The sequence below is a fragment of the Lottia gigantea genome (assembly GCF_000327385.1).
Source record: "Lottia gigantea unplaced genomic scaffold LOTGIsca_87, whole genome shotgun sequence".
Taxonomy (NCBI): domain Eukaryota; kingdom Metazoa; phylum Mollusca; class Gastropoda; family Lottiidae; genus Lottia; species Lottia gigantea.
In genome coordinates, this window is record NW_008710867.1 from 377,833 (window position 1) to 398,097 (window position 20,265).

Genomic DNA, 20,265 nt, shown 5'->3' on the forward strand with positions numbered 1-20,265 from the left:
ATTAATGACCTTTCACCTTTATTAATCCGGTAATCTTCACGATCTCATTAGGAATAGCTTCTCGTGACATACTTAACCCCGGTAATTAAACTGTAAACTAACAGACCGTAAAGGACGATTTGTATTTGGGTGAATTGAGTGGCAATGCCCGATGACCCCTATAATATACATCTAGGGAGCAGTTTTACGTCCCACTTTCTGCAAAGGAGAGGAGATACCATGATCAGCTGTAAGAGTCGTGCTTGTGCACTCTTTCAAGCAACCAAATAACAAGAGGTCTTCAGCTGCAAAGTCCCGGTTGAAGATAATTATATTGATGACAATTTGCAACAAAAATGTTTCAACCAACCAAATAAAAAGGTCATATAAAACGTATTGAGCTGCGCAAAATCCCGTCGATAAGTACTTGATAGCCTTTTTGACAATTTGCACCAAAACCTAAACGAAGAATTGGTCAAGAAGAAGTTTCAGATTAACATTCCGGTAGTTACCATAACCGCAACTTAATAATGGAAGTCAAAGGGTGTTCCTCAGACTCGTAGCCAGGCTTGATTGTTCCTAAAGATGCATGGAGATTGGGATATCATCACACATCGCGACAATGATCACATCATTTTAACATGGTTATACAGATGAACTCGTAAATCGTAAAAAAATCTCCCCAAAGACCCAATCTCTTTGATACGAAGGCGACATATGGAATCATAAAAGAGGCAAACCAATTTGTAAGTATTTAATCCAAAGACACCAAGATCCCAAAATTTCAAACAGTTTCAGTCTCATACTCCATTTCCCGTCTTTCTACAGATCCGATTCGGTTTCTTTGGTGATCTTCTTCAGTTCCTGATCCACGTTTTCCACAAAATCCGGAAACGATGGATCGGAGAGGCACATCCTGAGGAACATTCCAATGTCCTGGGTAGGCAAGTTAGTTTCCTTGTAAGCCTTTGGTAGGTTGGCTTTCAGCTGACCAGTCAGTACCTGCAAGATATCAGTAATTTACCGTATGAAGGTGTGCTGAATTTAGGGTTCTAAGATGGTTGATATTCATAATGTTCCGGCTGTAGACTAGCAAACTGCTATGGCGTTAAATCCTCCGTTAGAAAGAAAAAAAAACAGGAGATGTAGGGACTGTAGGACATGAGAGTAGAAGATAGAATGAGGAAGGTAGAGAGATGTTGTGCAATAGAGAAGAAACCAAAGGTGAACGGGAAAGGAGAAGTAAGGAAAGAGATTTAAGTCGTACAAAAAGGAGAAGGAAATTAGAGATGAGAAGTAGAGAAAGAACGGGAAGAAGAGATATGAAGTCGGACCTCAAGTGGATAGGACGAGGGATGTAGTGAGAAATGACTACGGGAGAGTAGAAAAATGCCAGAAGGAAGTAAAGATAAAGGGTAGATGAGTGCACTAACAAGACGATAGCAGAGAGAATATACTGGAGCAAATAGGCGAGGACAGAAAGTCGGGAAGGAAGTGGAGAAAGATCAGGAGGGAGAAGCAGTAACAGAGAAGGGGCTATGGGGTATTCTTTTACATTGAGAGGTACTTATTGTACCTCCGTGCAATGCTTCGGATTACAGTACTCCGAAGACTTATTATGGATTGGCGGGTTCAACAAATCTTGTCGTTTTTAATGCTGTTAGTTTGCCGAAATAAAATAGGATTTAAATAATTTTCATAAGTAGTCTCAGTGGTCAAGTAAATTTCAAAGAATTCCCTCCCTTGAAGTAAAACGTATATAAAACGTTACTATTTAAATTAAAATTTTGGATTGGCATTTCATTAAAAATCCATAGTAATTTATAATGTTCCAGTTGTTGACACCAGATCTTTCTCGACAATGACTTCTGAAATAATAAAGTAATCACATGGGTGAATGTGGGTGCAGACGAGCATTTTTCTTGCTGTCGAAAATGGAGAAGCATCAGCAAAACTCAGATGGAACCTACCTGTGCCATTGTTGACATGCTGACCTCCCCTTCAAGAGTTTGGACCTGGGGTTCTGTTTCGTTTGTTTCCATCTTGTTTGGATCCTGAAAAGAGTAAGACACATGAGTTCTTTTCATGAGGTGGTTATGCTGCAAGGCACCAGTTGGTCTTGTATAGGGGGTTCCTTGGATCATCTTTAGACTCATCAGCGTCTTTCAACGCCACTCATCGATATGTAGCTTTGTTGCATGGTTGACTCTATCAAAAGCAAATTCCTGTGGAACATCTTGGGTGTTCTGATGTCCATAACAACTGAAATTAGTAACCTGATACCTGTGTTGCTTCTTGTGACTCAGAAGTTGGTTCGATGGTGATCTTCACGGGAAAGAACTTATTTAGCTTATCAGTACATCCTTGACAAACTTGGATACCCGACTGTGCTTCCGTTGGTTTAAAACTTATACGGAATTTTCTTGTGTTTCCCTGAAGAATGCAAATTATACCACATTTATAAGGATACCTTTGGTCCTTGATTACCCTCCCCCCCCCCCCCCCCAAAAGTGGGGGGGGGGGGGGCATTAATAGTACTACCAAATTATAATGAAGTGTGAATATTGTAACGTTTTTATACGTTTTACTTCAAGGGAGGGAATTCTTTGAATTTTATTTGACCCCTGGGGCTACTTATGAATTTTTTTAATCCTTTTTCAGTTTTTAAATGTAAACCTGCACCTGTCGAATGTCACCGAGCTTTTGATGGGTTGAACTTACCCGAATTTTATACATGATCATCATACTGTCGCCTTTCACCAAACCTCTTATAGACGCTCTTGCCGTTACTAGTGAATGACTTTCCTGTAAAGAAGCATGGCCGACATATTGCACACTATTTTATTTATGGATTCTGGATGGTGCTAATGGAACATGGCGCAAGCTGTGTGCCATACCTTCATGATATGTATTCCGCTGCTTTTGATTTGACGATGGCGCTTGGTGAGCTGTCCTTTAAAAGTATCCAAAGTATCCAAAGTATCCAAACGATGCCATGGGCGCAGATTGCGGTCTTCGCCTAGGCTCCGTGGACACATAAGGGTAAATAGGGACTACTTCTCTTAACAACCGGTCCAGACCTCCTTTATCATTTGATCTGCGCCACTGGACAATGCCATATTTCGTTTCTTTGGGTTTATGAAGGGTTCAAGGTCAACTTACGACAACTGTTGGTCCGTGACATATCACCAAGAAGCTGGATTCAGTAAGAGTCATGTTCAATTCCGCTTTGGAGCTTTCATACACCTACAATATATATCATAGAGAGAGATCAGGGGCGTGTCTCTATGGCTAGCCTACATCTTCATTCAATCAAGACACTCATATTCCAGACTGATGCCCGAGGGCTTGCATCAAAGTGGAAAGCCGATCAAGTAACAATTCATAATGTATTTATGCATTAATTGATTTAAATGCGCCGCTAAAATGCACGTGCATCCAGCATACCATCCGACAAACATAACGGATTCGTTTTAGTAGCCGTATCGTAAAAGTAAAATAAGTAATTAGTTTTCCTTTTTTTTTACCTCCCATCCCCCTTTTCCTTCATTCCTGCTGACATCGTGTCGAGCATACTTTTCTAATTTCCATATAAATGACATTTTATGATCGTTTCAACGGTTATTTATTTTATCGACAGTATTTGGCGGGAAAGTATGTCGAACACATAAATTAGTGACGTAGTCTATTTATGTGAAGCACCTGTAATGGCCGCCTCCTCTCACTTTCAATGACTGTCTATGTTTATGTTGATAATACACTGATTTAGGTGGTTTCGAAGGAAGAAATAAGATTTATTATACATTTTTTGGAGACACAAGATATTAGCCATGACGGAGGTGAATGGATTTGGCGATGCTGAGGTTTGTAAATAAACAAATCTGCTATTTTTTCACCGTTTTCCTCGGCTAATTTCGCTATATTTTGAAAAATGTTCTTGTTGACTTTTATCATTTTATGACCGTCTGCTATTTTTAGACTTCCTTTTCCGTCTATTTTTATGTTTGATAGTTTTGTTATCATCATTCTGATGAAAGATATATACGCGACTTGCCTATATCTTAGTAGACCTTTACTTTGGTTGTAATCCAGGGCAATGGCAATGGGTACATTTGTTGTAAGTTATAAATATCAAAATTGTGCCATGGTCATGGACAGTGTCTTGTCTTTTGTTTGTGGTTGAAGTTTAACAATGAGATGACAGAATAAAATAGGAATCCAAAGTCCATATATTTGATATTTAGTAGATTTATGGTAGCTTCAACATCATTGATTGATAATAACCACTGACCAGACAAAGGTCCAAAGGATATCCAAAATTTATCAGACAATGTATTTCCAAACTGTTATTCGGTACTTAGGGTTTCGTTTTGTGGTTGGTAATGCAAGCTAGCTTACTTGGAATTTTAATATTTGTTATTTTCTGTTTATGCATTTCAGGAAAAGAAGCAGCATCGCGTGAGTTTACCGTCTGATTACTCAGATGTTCAATCCAAGTCGTATGATCCACAGTACATCTCAGACATTAGTAACAAGATGCAGATCCCAGACCGTATATCAGTGGGGGACTCCAACGGCTTACCATATCTCAACAAACATCAAGCTCGACTCAGTGACATGCATGTACCAGACAGAATCATTGTAGCAGGTAGGTACTCTTAGGATATTTATCCTGTTCGGAAAACTATATGCACCAGGCCAGTAACTAGGCCCTCCTTTCTTATTTGATTGGCATGTTTTGACTTATTTGATGGACATGTTTTGAATTATTTGATGGACATGTTTTGACTTTTTTGATGGACATGTTTTGACTTATTTGATGAAGATATTTTGACATATTTGATTGATATGTTTTGACTTATTTTATAAACAATGGTCAGAAATGTCAAGGGGGTCTTTTTTACAGATATTTGAAAGTATTATATGGTCTAATCTTTTACTGTACCTTTTTGTAATAAAGATATTATTAGTTTGTGATGAGGTGGCTGACCCATTTTCCATTACTTTTAGGAGATGAACAACATATAGGATTAAAGGAGGGATTAAGGAACTTGGACTTGAACCCTGCAGCAAACTCGGAATCTTTACAGTATGTTGGTTTGATGACACCACCCAGGACTCTGACTCTGGAAGAAAGATTCCCCTTCGTGGAAGATGAAGAGGTCAAACACAATCAAAAAGTTATGCAGAAAAATGATATGAATAACAGTCACTTGTACAGGTATGAACTTTTATAAAACTAAGGAGTTAGGGGATCCTGTAGTGGCTTAGAGAGCTTTGTTGGTTGGTAGATGACAAGTTAAAGGGATTGTCAGGATGTTTGCTAAATCTTTTTGCGTGGATCAGGGACACTTAAAGCATCAATTTGCACCATTCCAATTTTCAGTCAGATGTCTGTAGATCTTGCAATTCTACTCAAACTTAGCATTTTATGATGTCACTTTTGCAAAAGCTACCAATATCTAAGATTCTTTGCAATATCTAAGTCATAAAAAGCACAGTTTTAATTCTTCAAATTCGTCATTTCAGCTCGATACCGGTTCCCTTCACTCCAGGTTATTCCCCGAATGACTCCATCTTGTTAAATGAAGAAGATGAAGCAGTGGTTTTACGGACACACGTCGCTAAGCTAACCCGGCGCATGGCTGTCTTGGAAAAAGACAACCAACGCCGTGCTACCAGAGAACTTTTACTCTACCCAGTAGTCATGGGCTACTTTGCTCTGCGTTTAATATTCTGGATCTTGAAGACCAAATGATATAGAAATATTCTTAGAATAATGGAAATTTGTGTAAATAATTTTAAGGCTGTGCTTTTTTTTGTTTTGATTCCTTGAAATCTAGCATCAGTAAATGACATTTAATGAATTAAAGGGAGGAAGCCTTCAAATTAATTGTTTTGCCAGCGATCAAGCTACCTTTTCTCACTTTTCAGAAGAAAATCAGACTTTCAGTTTGTCTGCAATTCCTATACCTCTTACTGATTTGATTCTAATGAATTTTTAAATCTCAAACTAGTCAAGTATTTTATTTTTGACCTCGAGGACCATCTAGAGGTTTATGATTTTCGAGGTATGACTTTCTCTGGGGATCAAATTGACTGCAAAAAACAATTGTTCAGGCCACCACTTGACAAATTAGGAATGGCATTTGCCATGTTATGAATGTCATTTGGCATATATATGAGATCATTATGCATGTTAAAAATTTCAGCTGGCATATGTATGATGTCAGTTGGCATATTTACAATATCAACTGGCAAATTTTCAATATATTTTAAGTATTAGTTAATATATTTAATTGACGATTGTGCGTCTCATGCTGCAGACACTTTTTTGTCTTGAATTGGCATTTTTACAGTGTCAATTGACATAATAAAAATGTCTTCAAGATAATCATACACTCAAAATTAAACCTCTAGAAACTTTCGGGAGAAACATAGCAATACTCCACCAAGTGCCCATGAAAGATTTTTGAAATTGGGCACAAACTTTTCAAGGGTCATTCCATTTTTGGTGCCCATGAAAGAACTTTGAAATTGGGCACAAACTTTTCAAGGGTCCTCCCATGTTTCTGAGCAGTATTAGACCAGAATTGATAATTTTAAGGGACACAATTTAGGTGTAAAATAGTTGTTCATTTTTAATTTGATTGATTTGCTGTGAATATTGCCTTACTTGTATTTGAATTTTGTCTGTAAAATGAAATAATTATCATGATATAGCATTCAGAGAGTTCATATGTTTCTTATTTGTGATCTGTTGTGTCATCTGGTGTTTCCCAAGCTTTATTTGAGCTTCAAGCTCTTGAGTAGGAGTACATAAACCCTTATACCATTTGAGCTTCAAGAGCACTTGATGCTACTGTTCTTCAACTGAACATCTCTTTGGATATCCCACCTGATTTTACTTGCCTGGTTACTTTGCAAGATTGCCTTGTTCCTGGTCAGTGGACCACTCACTTGTACCCTGTACATCCCTTTGGATGTGATAAGTACTCTGTTAACCCCCTTCCAGGATGCAAGCTGACCCACAGGCCCCTGCATTGATACGCACTATTTGTCAGCAGCATGGGGAAGATTTGTGTGTGGTCTGATTTTGTTGGTTCAAGATTTACCTCCCATGAATAAAGAAGTAAACTTAAAGGACTTGATTAAACAAGACTACTTGTGTCCTTTACCAGCCCCTAAAATGTCACTTTCATTGTTTCCTCTTCTGGTCCATGTACCTATACTCATAATCTATATAATTACAGACTGGTATGACTGGAATTTCGTGCTGCCAGGACACGCCGATTATGGTGGAAAATTCAAATTCCTGACATTCTGGGACACTGTAAGTAGAAGATGTTGCTAAGTTAAGAGGTTTAAGATTGTTCCAACACCGCCAAACCAATGCTTCATACAATTTGTGTATCAAAGAGGGAATTTGTGATCCCCCTTTGACAATTGCATGGTTTTTTGGGAAGATTTCAAAGTGATAATGTTAATTTTGAACTTTCACACTTGGTTTGTGAATTAGAATTTCTGCTTTCTGTCGGAAAATAATATGTTAAGTACTGATTATACTCGGCGGTGTATATAAAAGCATACACCTATACAATATAGTCCTATGAAATTTTGTATGCAGAAAAGAATATCAGCTATGAAATTCGGTATGCCTAGTCTGTTTTATCCAGCATTTTTTTTTGTCTTTGTTCAAAGGTCATAGTCAGTTATGGGCCATTTAGCAAGATTGTATACATTAGCAGTTAGTGCTTTGTACTCCTTTTCACTAGTCTATAACATACTATATGTAGGCAGAGAAAAGGGGGATTTGTTCACTTTTAAGGGCTATGCCGGAAAATTTAAGTACCTCACTTTTTTGAATTTTGTAAGTTGGTTTCTGAAATTTAAATAATAATCAATCATATTTCCAAAGGTTAGGGTTTCTAGGATGTAAAACTCCATTTCATTACTATAATTTGTTGCCCATGTGTTGGACCAGTCTGTACCTCCAAAGATTTCGATGCAATTGATGTTTTAATGGTGTTGCACCACTGCCGCTTCTTGGAATTTTGTAGGGATGGTCCCAGGGTAGGTGTCTGAATTGTCTAGGGTTTCTTGCATATTTGAAAGTAGGGGATATTTTGACTTATTTGATTGACATATTTTGGCATATTTGGTCAACACATTTTTTTGTTTTGACTTATTTGATTGACATGTTTTGACTTATTTGATGAACATATTTTGATTTACCTGATTGACATGTTTTGACATATTTGATGGACATATTTTGACTTATTTGATGAACATGTTTTGACTTATTTGATTGATATGTTTTGACTAATTTGATAAAAACAATTGTCGCAGACAATTAGCTGTCCTTTGTTATGTTAGATATTTAAAAGTGAAGGATGGGGTAATGCTTAGCAAACTTCTTCTTTGAGACCAAGATCTATTCTGCTGTTTATTTTAATTTCAGTGTCTACAGACTATATATTTTGCTTTATCTGTTCTGAATGACCTCATCGGCAGTAATGTCTCTGTTGGTGACAAACAGAAGAAAACAGTATTACAGAAAATCAGGGATTGCTTTCATAGCACCATTATATTCCCCACTGGCGCCGTAAGTATTCACAGTTTCAAACTTTCTGATTTACAATCCTCATAAGGTATTAACTTCTATCACTGTTTCTAATATCCTAGCACCAAGATAGTTGAGAATATGCTGTCACAAAATTCTTTCAATGTCTTATAGGACCATCAGCATAGCTTCTGTTCCACAGTAAGACACATACCTGGCATGCTATCAAAATATGTCAATCAAAGAAGTCAAAATATGCCATTAAATCAATTTTAATGTCTAAATATCATTTCTACTTTCAGTTTGTGGTGCTGTCCTTCTGGGCTATCTATGCAGTAGATAGAGAACTGATCTATCCCAGAGAACTAGATAAAATCATTCCTAGCTGGGTCAACCATGTACAGGTAGGTTATTTTGTTAGGACATTTTGCATGTTCTTGGGTAGAGCAGGCAATGATCTGCAGTGTGTAATGGAGGAAATATTGGTTGAATAGTAGCTTCTGTTGCTTACTCTTCTGGTACTGTGACAATTGACAATTCTGTGGCGCCTATTGAAGATATGTAGTCTTTGAAAACAGGTCTAGCTTGTGGATTTTGGAGGTTAAAATTGGTAACAATTGTACCATCTTCATGACAATCAACTCTTCTGTTCTCTTTTCAGCATACCACCGTATTACCATTTTTAATCTTAGAAAAGATTCTGATACACCATCAATACCCCAGTAAAGTTAAAGGTATAACAGTAATTCTGGCATTTGCTGCAGCATATTTAATTTGGTAAGTGTTAAGGGATACAGTTGTCTATGTAATTAACTGTGCAAACCAGGAAGTCCAATGATGATGGACATGGGGAAACTGGGTTGACCAATTAATGATGGGGGAAAACCAGGAAGTCCAATGTTGATGGACATGGGGAAACTGGGTTGACCAATTAATGATGAGGGGAAACCTGGATGTCAAATGATGGACACAGAGGAGCTAGATTGTCCAAGTACTAATGAGGGAAACCAGGATGTCCAATGATGGAAACAGGGAATCTAGCATCTGCATTGCAACACTGATGATTCTGTTCATTCTATTCCAGGATCTTATGGATTGCCTATGTGGCTGATTTATGGGTGTACCCAGTTCTAAAAGTCCTAGACCCAGCACAGAAAGCAGTTTTCATCTTCTTCCTGTTCTTATTGTTCATATCCCTCTACCTAATTGGAGAGTCTTTGACTAAATTTATTTGGTGTAAGTAGCTATTGAACCTCTAGATCTTTCCCAGCTTACATAGAAATGGATATGGTGGTCTAACTGTGGTGCTTAATGAACTGATAATTAATTTTAAACAAAGATGTATTGGTCCCAAAGAAGCAACCACATTATAGGGATAACAGCTTAGGTTTACAAAGGATCTTAGCTACCAGCTGGTCCTTTGCAAAACCTCTTGGCATTGATCTTACAAGGATAACCACTTAGGTTCACTAGGACTCATTCTATTAGCTGGTCCTCGGCAAAACCTCTAGGCATTGATCTTACAAGGATAACAAGTTAGGTTCACTAGGACTTTCTGTTAGCTGGTCCTAGGCTAGCTGGGTCAACTGGATGCAGAATCGTTTGAATGAGTTATTTCCTTTTCCATTTCAGATTTACGCAGGCCATCACAAGTGAACAGCAAACAAATGAAGAAGTCTAAAGGCAAACAAAGATAGCTTGAAAGTACACATGTAAACTTTTTAATTTACCTATTTATTCATATTGACATCTTTTTTTATTGAGTTGAATACAGTAAGATAAATGTTGTTTATAAAAACTATGTTGGAAATAAAATAGATTTTATTTTATGATCTGTCAGTGGAAACAGCGCCTGCTTGACTGACCACTGTATATCTCACATCCTTGAGTAAGACCTTGGAGGACCAGTGAACATTGTATTTTTGGATTTTCAACTTTTTTATGAGCACAAACCAACTTGGTTTGGTAACTTGACTCCCAACACTTCTGCATATATTTTGCTTTAAACTTAGAAAGTGGAATTACAATTCCATGAAATTTGGATGGATCCAATTGAGCAGTAAATACATAAATAAAACAGTGCACCTATAGCAAAGGTAGCATATTATAAATATCCATGTTCTACCCCCCTCCCCCCGCCCCCTCTACTACAGATACCCCAATAGCTATAAGATAGTTAAAGAGCTAAATACAATACAGGCAAAGTGACAATAACCACTAAAAAATCACAAATTAATAGTGGTCTTATTTATTATTATTTCTCGTATATTATCTCCCTTTCTAAAGTTCTTTTTTATCTGCCCTTAGGTAACAAATGTGGTCTTGTTTTTTGCACGTGTGCTCACGATAGGTCAAGAGTTCAAATCTTTCCAAACGAACATTTTGCTACAAACTATTTTGATTTATTATACATACAAAAACATTAGTACAGCCATTTTGATCATCGAAATGATTCAGTCCTGACGGGTAGAGTCTCCCAAATTTGTAAAAAATGAACTTTGTTTGTCATACGTGGCGAATCAAATTAATCTATGAATATCTTACACTCTGACGGATTTGAACTCTGGTCCCCGAATCATTTAATATGACACTCAATCGACTGAGCTACTATGGTCTTTCGTTAATGGTGTCAAGTTGTTTGCATGTGCGCACACGAAATGGTAGGTCAAGGGTTCAATTCTCTCTTCTTGCAGACATTTTGCTGCAAAACTTTTTTGTTTTATTATACATCCAAAATCATTAGTACAGCCATTTTTTTTTATCTACGAAATGGTTCAGTCCTGACGGGTAGAGTCTCTCAAATTTGTAAAAACAGGCTTTCTTAATCTTATATTGTAAGCAATTTGAACAAATGTAAAACACCCCCTATGTGGGGTTCGAACCCGGGTCGTCATATTGTTGCAGCTGAAAAAAGTTGGTCTGGTTGTTTGCAGAGGTCAGAGTTGATGGGTCAAGAGTTCAAATCCCTTCAAGCAAACTATTTTGATTTTTTATACTTTCAGAAACATTAGTACAGCAATTTTTATCACCGAAATTATTCAGTCTTGTCTAGTAGCATCTCCCAAATCTGTAAAAATAAGCTTTCTTAATCTTCTATGGCAAGCCATTTTAACACAGTAAAACACCCTCTAAATGGGGTTCGAACCCGAGTCGTCATATCGCTGACTAGCCATTGGGACGTTAATTAATTGTGGTCTAGTTGTTTGCACGTGCGCACACGAGGTCAGAATTGAGAGGTCAAGAGTTCAATTCTCTCTTCTAGTTGACATTTTGCTACAAAATTATTTTCATTTATTTTACATTCAGAAATATTAGTACAGCCATTTTTATCATCGAAATGGCTCAGTCTGATCTTCTTACGTCACCCAAACTTGTAAAAATAAGCTTTCTTGATCTTATATGGCAAGCCATTTTAACAAAAGTAAACTGCCCTTTACACGGGGTTCGAACCCGGGTCGCCATATTGTTTCGCTTCACTTGGCTGAACCGATCATGTCGTTAATTAACTGTGGTCTAGTTATTTGCACGAGTGCAACTAGGTCAGAGGTGAGAGGTCAAAAGTTCAAGCCTCTACAAGCTGACATTTTGCTGCAAACCTATTTTGATTTATTATACATTTAAAATCATTAGTACAGCCATTTTTATCATCGAAATGGCTCAGTCCTGACGGGTAGAGTCTCCCAAATTTGTAAAAAGAAGGTTTCTTTATCTTATATGGCAAGCCGTTTTAACAAAAAGGAAACTGTTGGTCTATGTGAGGTCTGAACTCGGGCTCCCAGTGAAATTGCATTATACATCTCTCATCCGAGTGAGCTACTGCAGAAATATTAAATAAAGACTTGGAAGAGCTTAGATTATTTGGAACAATGAGAATTTGCATCAGGTGATTAATATTAACAAGTGGTCAATAATCTGCACGTGCATTTCGTGCCGTGACACAATAAATACAATGAGTTTAAGGTGAAATATCATTCTACTTGGAAATCATCGACCCATCACATTTGACTGGAAAAATGGCATTTTTAGCAATAATATTTTAGCTCTATTTTTCATATTTTTTTTTTAAACGTTTAAATATTTACGAATAAAAAGTACAAAACCCGCTTATTTATTTGCTTGTTGATTTGTGTATGTGGTAGCTATTTTTATATTTTTGTTGGTTTTTTATATATTTTTCAGGTTTTTGATGTTTTAGTGGGTTTTTATGTTAGTAGTGCGGTGTTTGTGCGCGCGTATGGGTAATGTATATTAAGAATAATTTAATATTTTACTTACCTTGTTTGATTCTTCGACTTTTTGTGGACTCGAACCCACATCGCTGTGATGAAAGACGAACGAACACATTAACCGGCTGAGCCATCGCACTTGGCTGAATGATTGCTAAGATTTAAAGTCTAAATCAAATGAGAAAGCTATAATACATTGTAGAGAACTAAGATCAAGATATTAGTTTAGTCACCACACCTTCGTACGTGCATGTCACTGTGGCTCAGTCGACTCGACAGCCAGTGTATCAGCTGGATTTTAAGTCGGAGGGTTCGATTCCCACCGCGAGAATATTTTTATTATATATTTGATAAAGGCTTTAATTATATAGACAAAATAACAACTGATTTCGTCTGTCACCGTGGCTCAGTGGTTAGAGTGGTAGGTCTTGATGTAAACCATAGTGGGTTCGAACGCCTGACGTGGTACCATCATTCATTTTACCTTTACTCTGATGGTTGTAGGGTTATATAGATAAATTTGTTAAGTTTCTTCGTCGTCTCGATAGCACAGTGGTTAAAGTGCTCAGTCGGCTAATGATCAGATAAGACTCTGACGGGGACACTATCAAAACAATTTTGACAATTTCATCATAAAGTTCACATATAAAATGGTTAATTTCTGGTAATATTCCTGTGTCCGCCGTAGCCCTGTGGTTAGAGAGGCATAGACGATTCTGGTGCGAATCCCGCTGAAGCCGACGATGAAGAGTTCTCTATTTTGATCTTATAAATGATTTATAATCATTTAAAAGAGCTTAAATTTCCAGGTTTGCTAACGGGTCTCTATGGCCTAGATGGATGGATGGTGGACTTGGGCTAGAACTCTGTTTCGACGGCGAGGGTTCGAGCCCAGGTAAATCTCCAGAGGCTTTTAGCCACTGTCTCATGTTCTCTCTCTCATTCTAATATGAGAGACCTGAGTTCTCTAGAGGTAAGATGTCAGTTGACACGTTGGGCCTGCCGCAGGCAAGACACTACCAATAGATAGAACGAGGGGCAAAGCTGAAGAACTTGAGACAAGGAGGGGAGCCGAGGGGCAAACTGGTGCCCGGGTCCCTCCAAGATTCTAAAAGGAGAGAGGAAGATACTTACTATTTTACTACTATAGTAGGTTGTGACTTTGAACTTTAAATATTACTTACGAACGCCTGTTTAAATCCCACCTATTTTGGCCGTGGTCGTAGAGTTGTTCGTCCCTCCCTACATTTTTCTATCGTTCAAACGTCCCGAGTTCGATTCCCACTCAAACCCAACTTTCGGTTTTAAAGTATTTTTTACGTCCAAAGCAGATTCTAGTGGTTTTGAGTGCCCACTATGGAAAATCTTTCACAACTAGATTTCCCCGTGGGGTTCGAACCCACCTAAGTTTCTAGAGGATGTTAGTCCTTACTATGGATGACGTTATTGCAACCGTGTTCTCCCGACGCTCTACCACTGAGCCATCCAGTCGAACACAAACTTGGAAATTTTATCCATTATAACTGTAACCTCAAGTTTTAAATAGTGTAAAATTAGGTACTGTACATTCATCTTACAATCCATCAAAGGTTTCAATCCCACGCCTCGATGTTGTCAGACCAACGCTCTACCACTGAGCCATCCAGCCAGACGATTTAGCGAATTATTTATCCAATATAACCGTAACCTCGTATCTTAATAGAAGAAAAATTCCTGTGGGCTATCAGTGGGTATTGAACTAGCATCCTTTCCTTTCAGAGGATTTTCCTACCACCGTACCGACTTGGCCACCGCGGACGTTAGATACGATTGAAAATTAAGTCTATATATCCTTTTAAATTCTATAAAAATCTGTAAGATAATACCTGGGATCGAACCCTCGACCCTAACTTCATAAGCTTCCAATTTTCAACTACTTAGACCGCTCATCCACCATGATTGTTCAATTGTTCATCAGAGTCCCAATCCTGTACGCTTTTGTGAATTTATTTCATATCATTATGCTTTATATTCAATAGATCTCATCCCGACCCTCTCTCCAAAGAGAATGGAATTTTTACTGACGAGAGCCGACCCAATTTTAATTTTGTTTTGTGTTGGTCGTCTTCATGGGCCTAAAGTGGGTGTGGTTTAATAAGTAAAGTTCTTCTATAGATCACAACAATTCAATTCTCACTCCGGGATTCGAACCCACGACCATAAAATAGACATGAGAGATCAACAGTTTAACCGACTGAGCTACCGCGAAAAGCACGTGCATAGTGTTCACCAGTTGACCTAGCCCGAGTAGACTCAGATGTCCAGTCTCTTAGAACAACCAGTCCGCATTTTCTAATCTCTTTTTCTATAAAATCAATCCATATAATCTTTAAGTCGACAAGCAGTATTCAGTCAAGTGCGATGGCTCAATCGATAAACGCGTTCGTCCGCCATCGTCGTCCAGCTATGCGAGTTCAAGACCATAAGGTATGAAGAAAATTTGAAGGTAAGTGTGTAATATTAATTAGATTGTATTTGTAATAAATTTCCCATATAATATGCCAATACCAATCTTCAAGACACATAATAACATAATTGTAAGCGTCAACTCCTACATAAATAAAATACAAAGTAATTTAAATAAATCCATCAAAGTTTTTATATTATTTAAGTTAACTGTTGTTTGGAAATGATTTGATTAAATGTAGTTACCCCCCTTAGACCATATTTAGTTTGGCAGTTTTGTAAAGTATTTTTCATAGAATTATGTCCTACTTTTTGGTTTGTCATGTGATCAATATGTCGAGTATATGATTCAACCAAGCTTGCCATATTAGATACAATATTTAACCACATGTCTTTTGTTCTTGTAATTATACTAAAATGCAGCTATTGCAATCCCTTTTATAAAGTTTTGGATATATGGGGGGCTATTAATATGTGGGTTTCTATGTATCCTAGTGTTGGGTGCTGAGTACGAGTACGAACCACAGAATTGTCAAAGGGATCTCAGACAATTCTGTCCCTGTGTAAAACGATTCAGACAAACACAACACACATTTCAATATTTATTCTTTAATCCAAAGTCAAACTGTTATTTGAAAACTACAGATTACATTTATTCACACAAAATATATTTTAATTTTCCAATAAAACGTTAAAGAACACTGTTATTTTTTACTAAAAGACACTGCGACTGTATCCTCGTCCATTTCTCAGCGATGATGACTAATATGAGTGGTTTTCTTGTCCTCGAATCTTCGCCAGTTGAAATGTTGCACTCTAAACTACAAAAACAAAGTTCCGCTACCCCATACTTCTAACATTAAAATGGCAAATTTCAGCTATGCGCTACATTTTAGCTCATGACAACTGTCTGATATTTTGGAATTCTGGTCCCTTGGGATTGGTAAGCCTTTCATTCACTCTCAAACGAAGTTAAAACGCTGGCATTTACTTTTTAAATCAGAAATTTGAAAAATTCGTGATGAAGTCGGCCATTTTGTTTGTTTACATCTAGTCTTGATTATCAAAGCTGCAGGTTTCATGGCTATAAGTGTCTGGATAATCCCTCCCAAGGGAGACAACTCATAACGTCAAAGTCGGTAGTAAAAAGACGTGCCGGGTAGACTTGATTGTCAAACAAAGTAAATTATTGCATTATTCTAACACGTGACTTCCGGTGTAAACAAAATGGCTAACTTTGTCACGAATTTTTCAAATTTCTGATTTAAAACGTAAATGCCAGCGTTATACCTTCGTCTGAGAGTGAAAGAAGGGCTAACACATCACCAGGGACCAGAATTCCAAAATACCAGACAGTTGTCATGAGCTCAAATTCAGCGAATAGCTGAAATTTGCCATTTTAATGTTTGAATTATGGGAAATGGGGGTACCGGAAATTTGTTTTTGTTGTTTGGAGTGCAACATTTCAACTGACTTGATTTGAGGACAAGAGAACCACCTACGCCGCCACGTGAGAAATGGGCGAAGATACAGTCACAGTCATAGGATAATATGCTCCGTTTAGTGAGAAATTTATTCTCATGGACACATTATGCATATTTATCTATGGACAGACTCAACTTCCTCCTTAAAGTTTTATTGGAAAATGTGTTGTCTATAGACAGAAAAGTGTTCTTTATTGTGTGAATAAGTGTAATCTGTAAAGATAAAAGAATAAATTAATATTGAAATTTGTGTTGTGTTTGCACAAAAGCCCCCAAGATATGAAGCTGACCCTGCTTTGGCCGCCCCATTTAATCATGTTTGTCCGAGCCCCTTTTGACAATTCTGTGGTTCATACTCCGCACCCCAACCCTAAGATACAAAAGTTCCTGAAGGGGAGCGCATACCCTTTCTGTCTTTCTAGCTTGCCACAGAAAAATGCAGACTCAAGAGCCTAAATGTAGCACTTTATAAAGTGTTATTATAAACATAGTAAATCAGACATAAGAGTTAAAATTGTAACACATTTTTATTCAGCACATTACAATTTAAGATTAAGATTCAGTTGTATCTGTTGGCATATTTCTAATAATATCAGAATCACCTGAAAAAGATTTGAATAAATATAAGTATCAAGAAAAGAAAAACACAAACTGCACAAAAAATGATTCACAAAAGACATATTCTGGTACCAAAAGGTTACTTAAATAAGGACTTAACATCCCGCTACCCCATAATTCTAACATTAAAATGGCAAATTTCCGCTATTCGCTACAATCCAGCTCATGACAATTGTCTGATCTTTTGGTATTTTAGTCCCTGGTGATTATTAAGCCCTTCTTTCACTCTCAAACGTTGTTATAAAGCCGGCATTAACGTTTAAAATCGGAAATTTGAAAAATTTGTGAAGAAGTCAGCCATTTTGTTTGTTTACATCTAGTCTTGATTATCAAAACTTTAGGTTTCATGAGTATAACTGTCTGGATAATCAAGTATTTGGAGTCTGCTTTTACCAAAGGGACACAACTCACAACGTCAAATTCGTCGGTTGTAAAAAGACGCACCGGGTAGACTTGATTGTCAAACAAAGTAAATTATTGCAGTATTAAAACACGTGACTTCCGGTGTAAACAAAATGGCTGACTTTGTCACGAATTTTTCAAATTTCCGATTTAAAACGTAAATGCCAGCGTTCTAACTTCGTTTGAGAGTGAATGAAGGGCTTACACATCACCGGGGGCCATAATTCTAAAAGATCAGACAGTTGTCATGAGCTAAATTGTAGCGAATAGCTTAAATTCGCCATTTTAATGCTAGAATTATGGGGTAGCAGAACTTTGGTTTAGTTGTTTGTAGTGCAACATTTCATCTGACGAAGATTAGAGAACAAGAGGACCCCCCACGTTCCACATGAGAAATTGGAAGAAGATACAGTCGCAGTCAAAGGATAACATGCGCCTATGGACAGATACATTATGCTCTTTTACGTTTTATTGGAAAACTTATTGTGTATGGAGAGAAACGTGTTCTTTTTTTTGTGTGAATAAATGTAATCTGTAGTTTTCAATTAACAGTCTGACTTTGAATTAAAGAATAAATATTGTAATGTGTGTTGTGTTTGATATGAAGATGGATGTGCTTTGGCCATCCAATTTGAAAAATTCGTGACGAAGTCGGCCATTTTGTTTGTTTACATCTAGTCTTGATTGTCAAAACTTCAGGTTTCGTGAACATTAGTGGCTTGATAATCATGTATGTGGAGTCTGCTTTTTAATACCAATCCAAACCACGCCCACGTGTTTCCCTACCCTACCCGTCATTCAAAGCAAAATTTGTATTTCCGAGGGCTCCAGGGCGTTGATTGTTGCTTGATTTGATGTGTTGGGGACCCTAAAAGACAAGAAATTAAAATATGTGGTTATAAACAGCGGAGCAAACACGCTATTCCCAACACAAAACAACACCAGCGCTACTATTCATTTTTTAGTGTTATCCGAGCATGATCTAAGGGAGACAACTCAACGTCAAATTCGTCGGTGGTAAAAAGACGCGCCAGGTAGACTTGATTGTCAAACAAAGTAAATTATTGCAGTATTAAAACACGTGACTTCCGGTGTAAACAAAATGGCTGACTTTGTCACAAATTTTTCAACTTTCTGATTTAAAACGTAAATGCCAGCGTTTTAACTTCGTTTGAGAGTGAATGAAGGGCTTAAACATCACCGGAGGCCATAATTCTAAAAGATTAGACAGTTGTCATGAGCTGAATTGTAGCGAATAGCTAATGTTCGCCATTTTAATGCTAGAATTATGGGGAAGCGGAACTTCGTTTTAGTTCATTTCCTGAACAACCAGGAACAGTTCCTGAAGGGGAGCGCATAACTTTCTGTCTTCCTAGCCAGCCAAAGCAAAATGTAAACTCCAGAGCTTAAAGGTAGCACTCTATAAAGTGTAATATAAAACAAAGGAATCAGACAAAAGAGTTAAAATTGTAACACATTTTTATTCAGTACATTACAATTTAAGATTTAGATTTGGTTGTATCTGTTGGCATATTTATAATAATATCAGAATCACCTGAAAAAGATAAGAAGAAATGTAAGTATTAAGAAAAGTAAAACACAAACTGTCCAGAAAATGATACACAAAAGGCACATTCTGGTACTAAAAGGTTACTTAATTAAGGACATAACATTAAGCTACCCCATAATTCTAACATTAAAATGGCAAATTTCCGCTATTCGCTACAATCCAGCTCATAACAACTGTCTGATTTTTTGGTATTTTAGTCCCTGGTGATTGTTAAGCCCTTCTTTCACTCTCAAACGAAGTCATAACGCCGGAATTAACGTTAAAAATCGGAAATTTGAAAAATTTGTGAAGAAGTCAGCCATTTTGTTTGTTTACATCTAGTCTTGATTATCAAAACTGCAGGTTTCATGAGTATAACTGTCTGGATAATCAAGTATTTGGAGTCTGCTTTTACCAAAGGGAGACAACTCACAACGTCAAATTCGTCGGTTGTAAAAAGACGAGCCGGGTAGACTTGATTATCAAACAAAGTAAATTATTGCAGTATTAAAACACGTGACTTCCGGTGTAAACAAAATGGCTGACTTTGTCACGAATTCTTCAAATTTCCGATTTAAAACGTAAATGCCAGCGTTTTAACTTCGTTTGAGAGTGATTGAAGGGCTTAAACATCACCAGAGGCCATAATTCTAAAAGATCAGACAGTTGTCATGAGCTGAATTGTAGCGAATAGCTTAAATTCGCCATTTTAATGCTAGAATTATGGGGAAGCGGAACATCGTTTTAGTTCATTTCCTGAACAGTCAGGAACATACCCTTTTTGTCTTCCTAGCTCGCCAAAGCAAAATATCAACTCCAGAGTTAAAAGTAGCACTCTATAAAGTGTATTATAAAACAAAGAAAATTGTAACACATTTTTATTCAGTACATTACAATTTACTTTACTAAGGACTTAACATAATTCTAACATTAAAATAGCAAATTTCCGCTATTCGCTACAATCCAGCTCATGACAACTGTCTGATCTTTTGGTATTCT

General features: G+C 37.2%; 3 protein-coding genes across 3 annotated transcripts; 2 read left to right on the forward strand and 1 right to left on the reverse strand.

Annotated features, from left to right (window-relative positions):
- Positions 1–719: 719 nt before the first annotated feature.
- Positions 720–3,638, reverse strand: LOTGIDRAFT_236765 (hypothetical protein). Its single transcript, XM_009067867.1, has 6 exons — positions 3,507–3,638; positions 3,142–3,225; positions 2,701–2,784; positions 2,263–2,412; positions 1,950–2,033; positions 720–981 (listed from the first exon to the last, which is right to left on the reverse strand). The coding sequence occupies exons 1-6, from the start codon at positions 3,579–3,581 to the stop codon at positions 802–804; spliced, it is 657 nt and encodes a 218-aa protein (XP_009066115.1). The 5' UTR covers positions 3,582–3,638; the 3' UTR covers positions 720–801.
- Positions 3,639–3,697: 59 nt separating this feature from the next.
- Positions 3,698–6,715, forward strand: LOTGIDRAFT_236766 (hypothetical protein). Its single transcript, XM_009067868.1, has 4 exons — positions 3,698–3,842; positions 4,420–4,627; positions 4,990–5,200; positions 5,509–6,715. Exons 1-4 carry the CDS (start codon positions 3,810–3,812, stop codon positions 5,735–5,737), a joined length of 681 nt encoding a protein of 226 aa, XP_009066116.1. The 5' UTR covers positions 3,698–3,809; the 3' UTR covers positions 5,738–6,715.
- A 477-nt stretch (positions 6,716–7,192) lies between these two features.
- LOTGIDRAFT_96291 (hypothetical protein) lies at positions 7,193–9,783 on the forward strand (the record flags this gene model as incomplete). The annotated part of the gene is made up of 5 exons (XM_009067869.1): positions 7,193–7,312; positions 8,441–8,584; positions 8,845–8,946; positions 9,204–9,319; positions 9,627–9,783. Coding segments are annotated over 5 exons (639 nt in total), but the record flags the coding sequence as incomplete, so codon positions are not given.
- Positions 9,784–20,265: the final 10,482 nt, after the last annotated feature.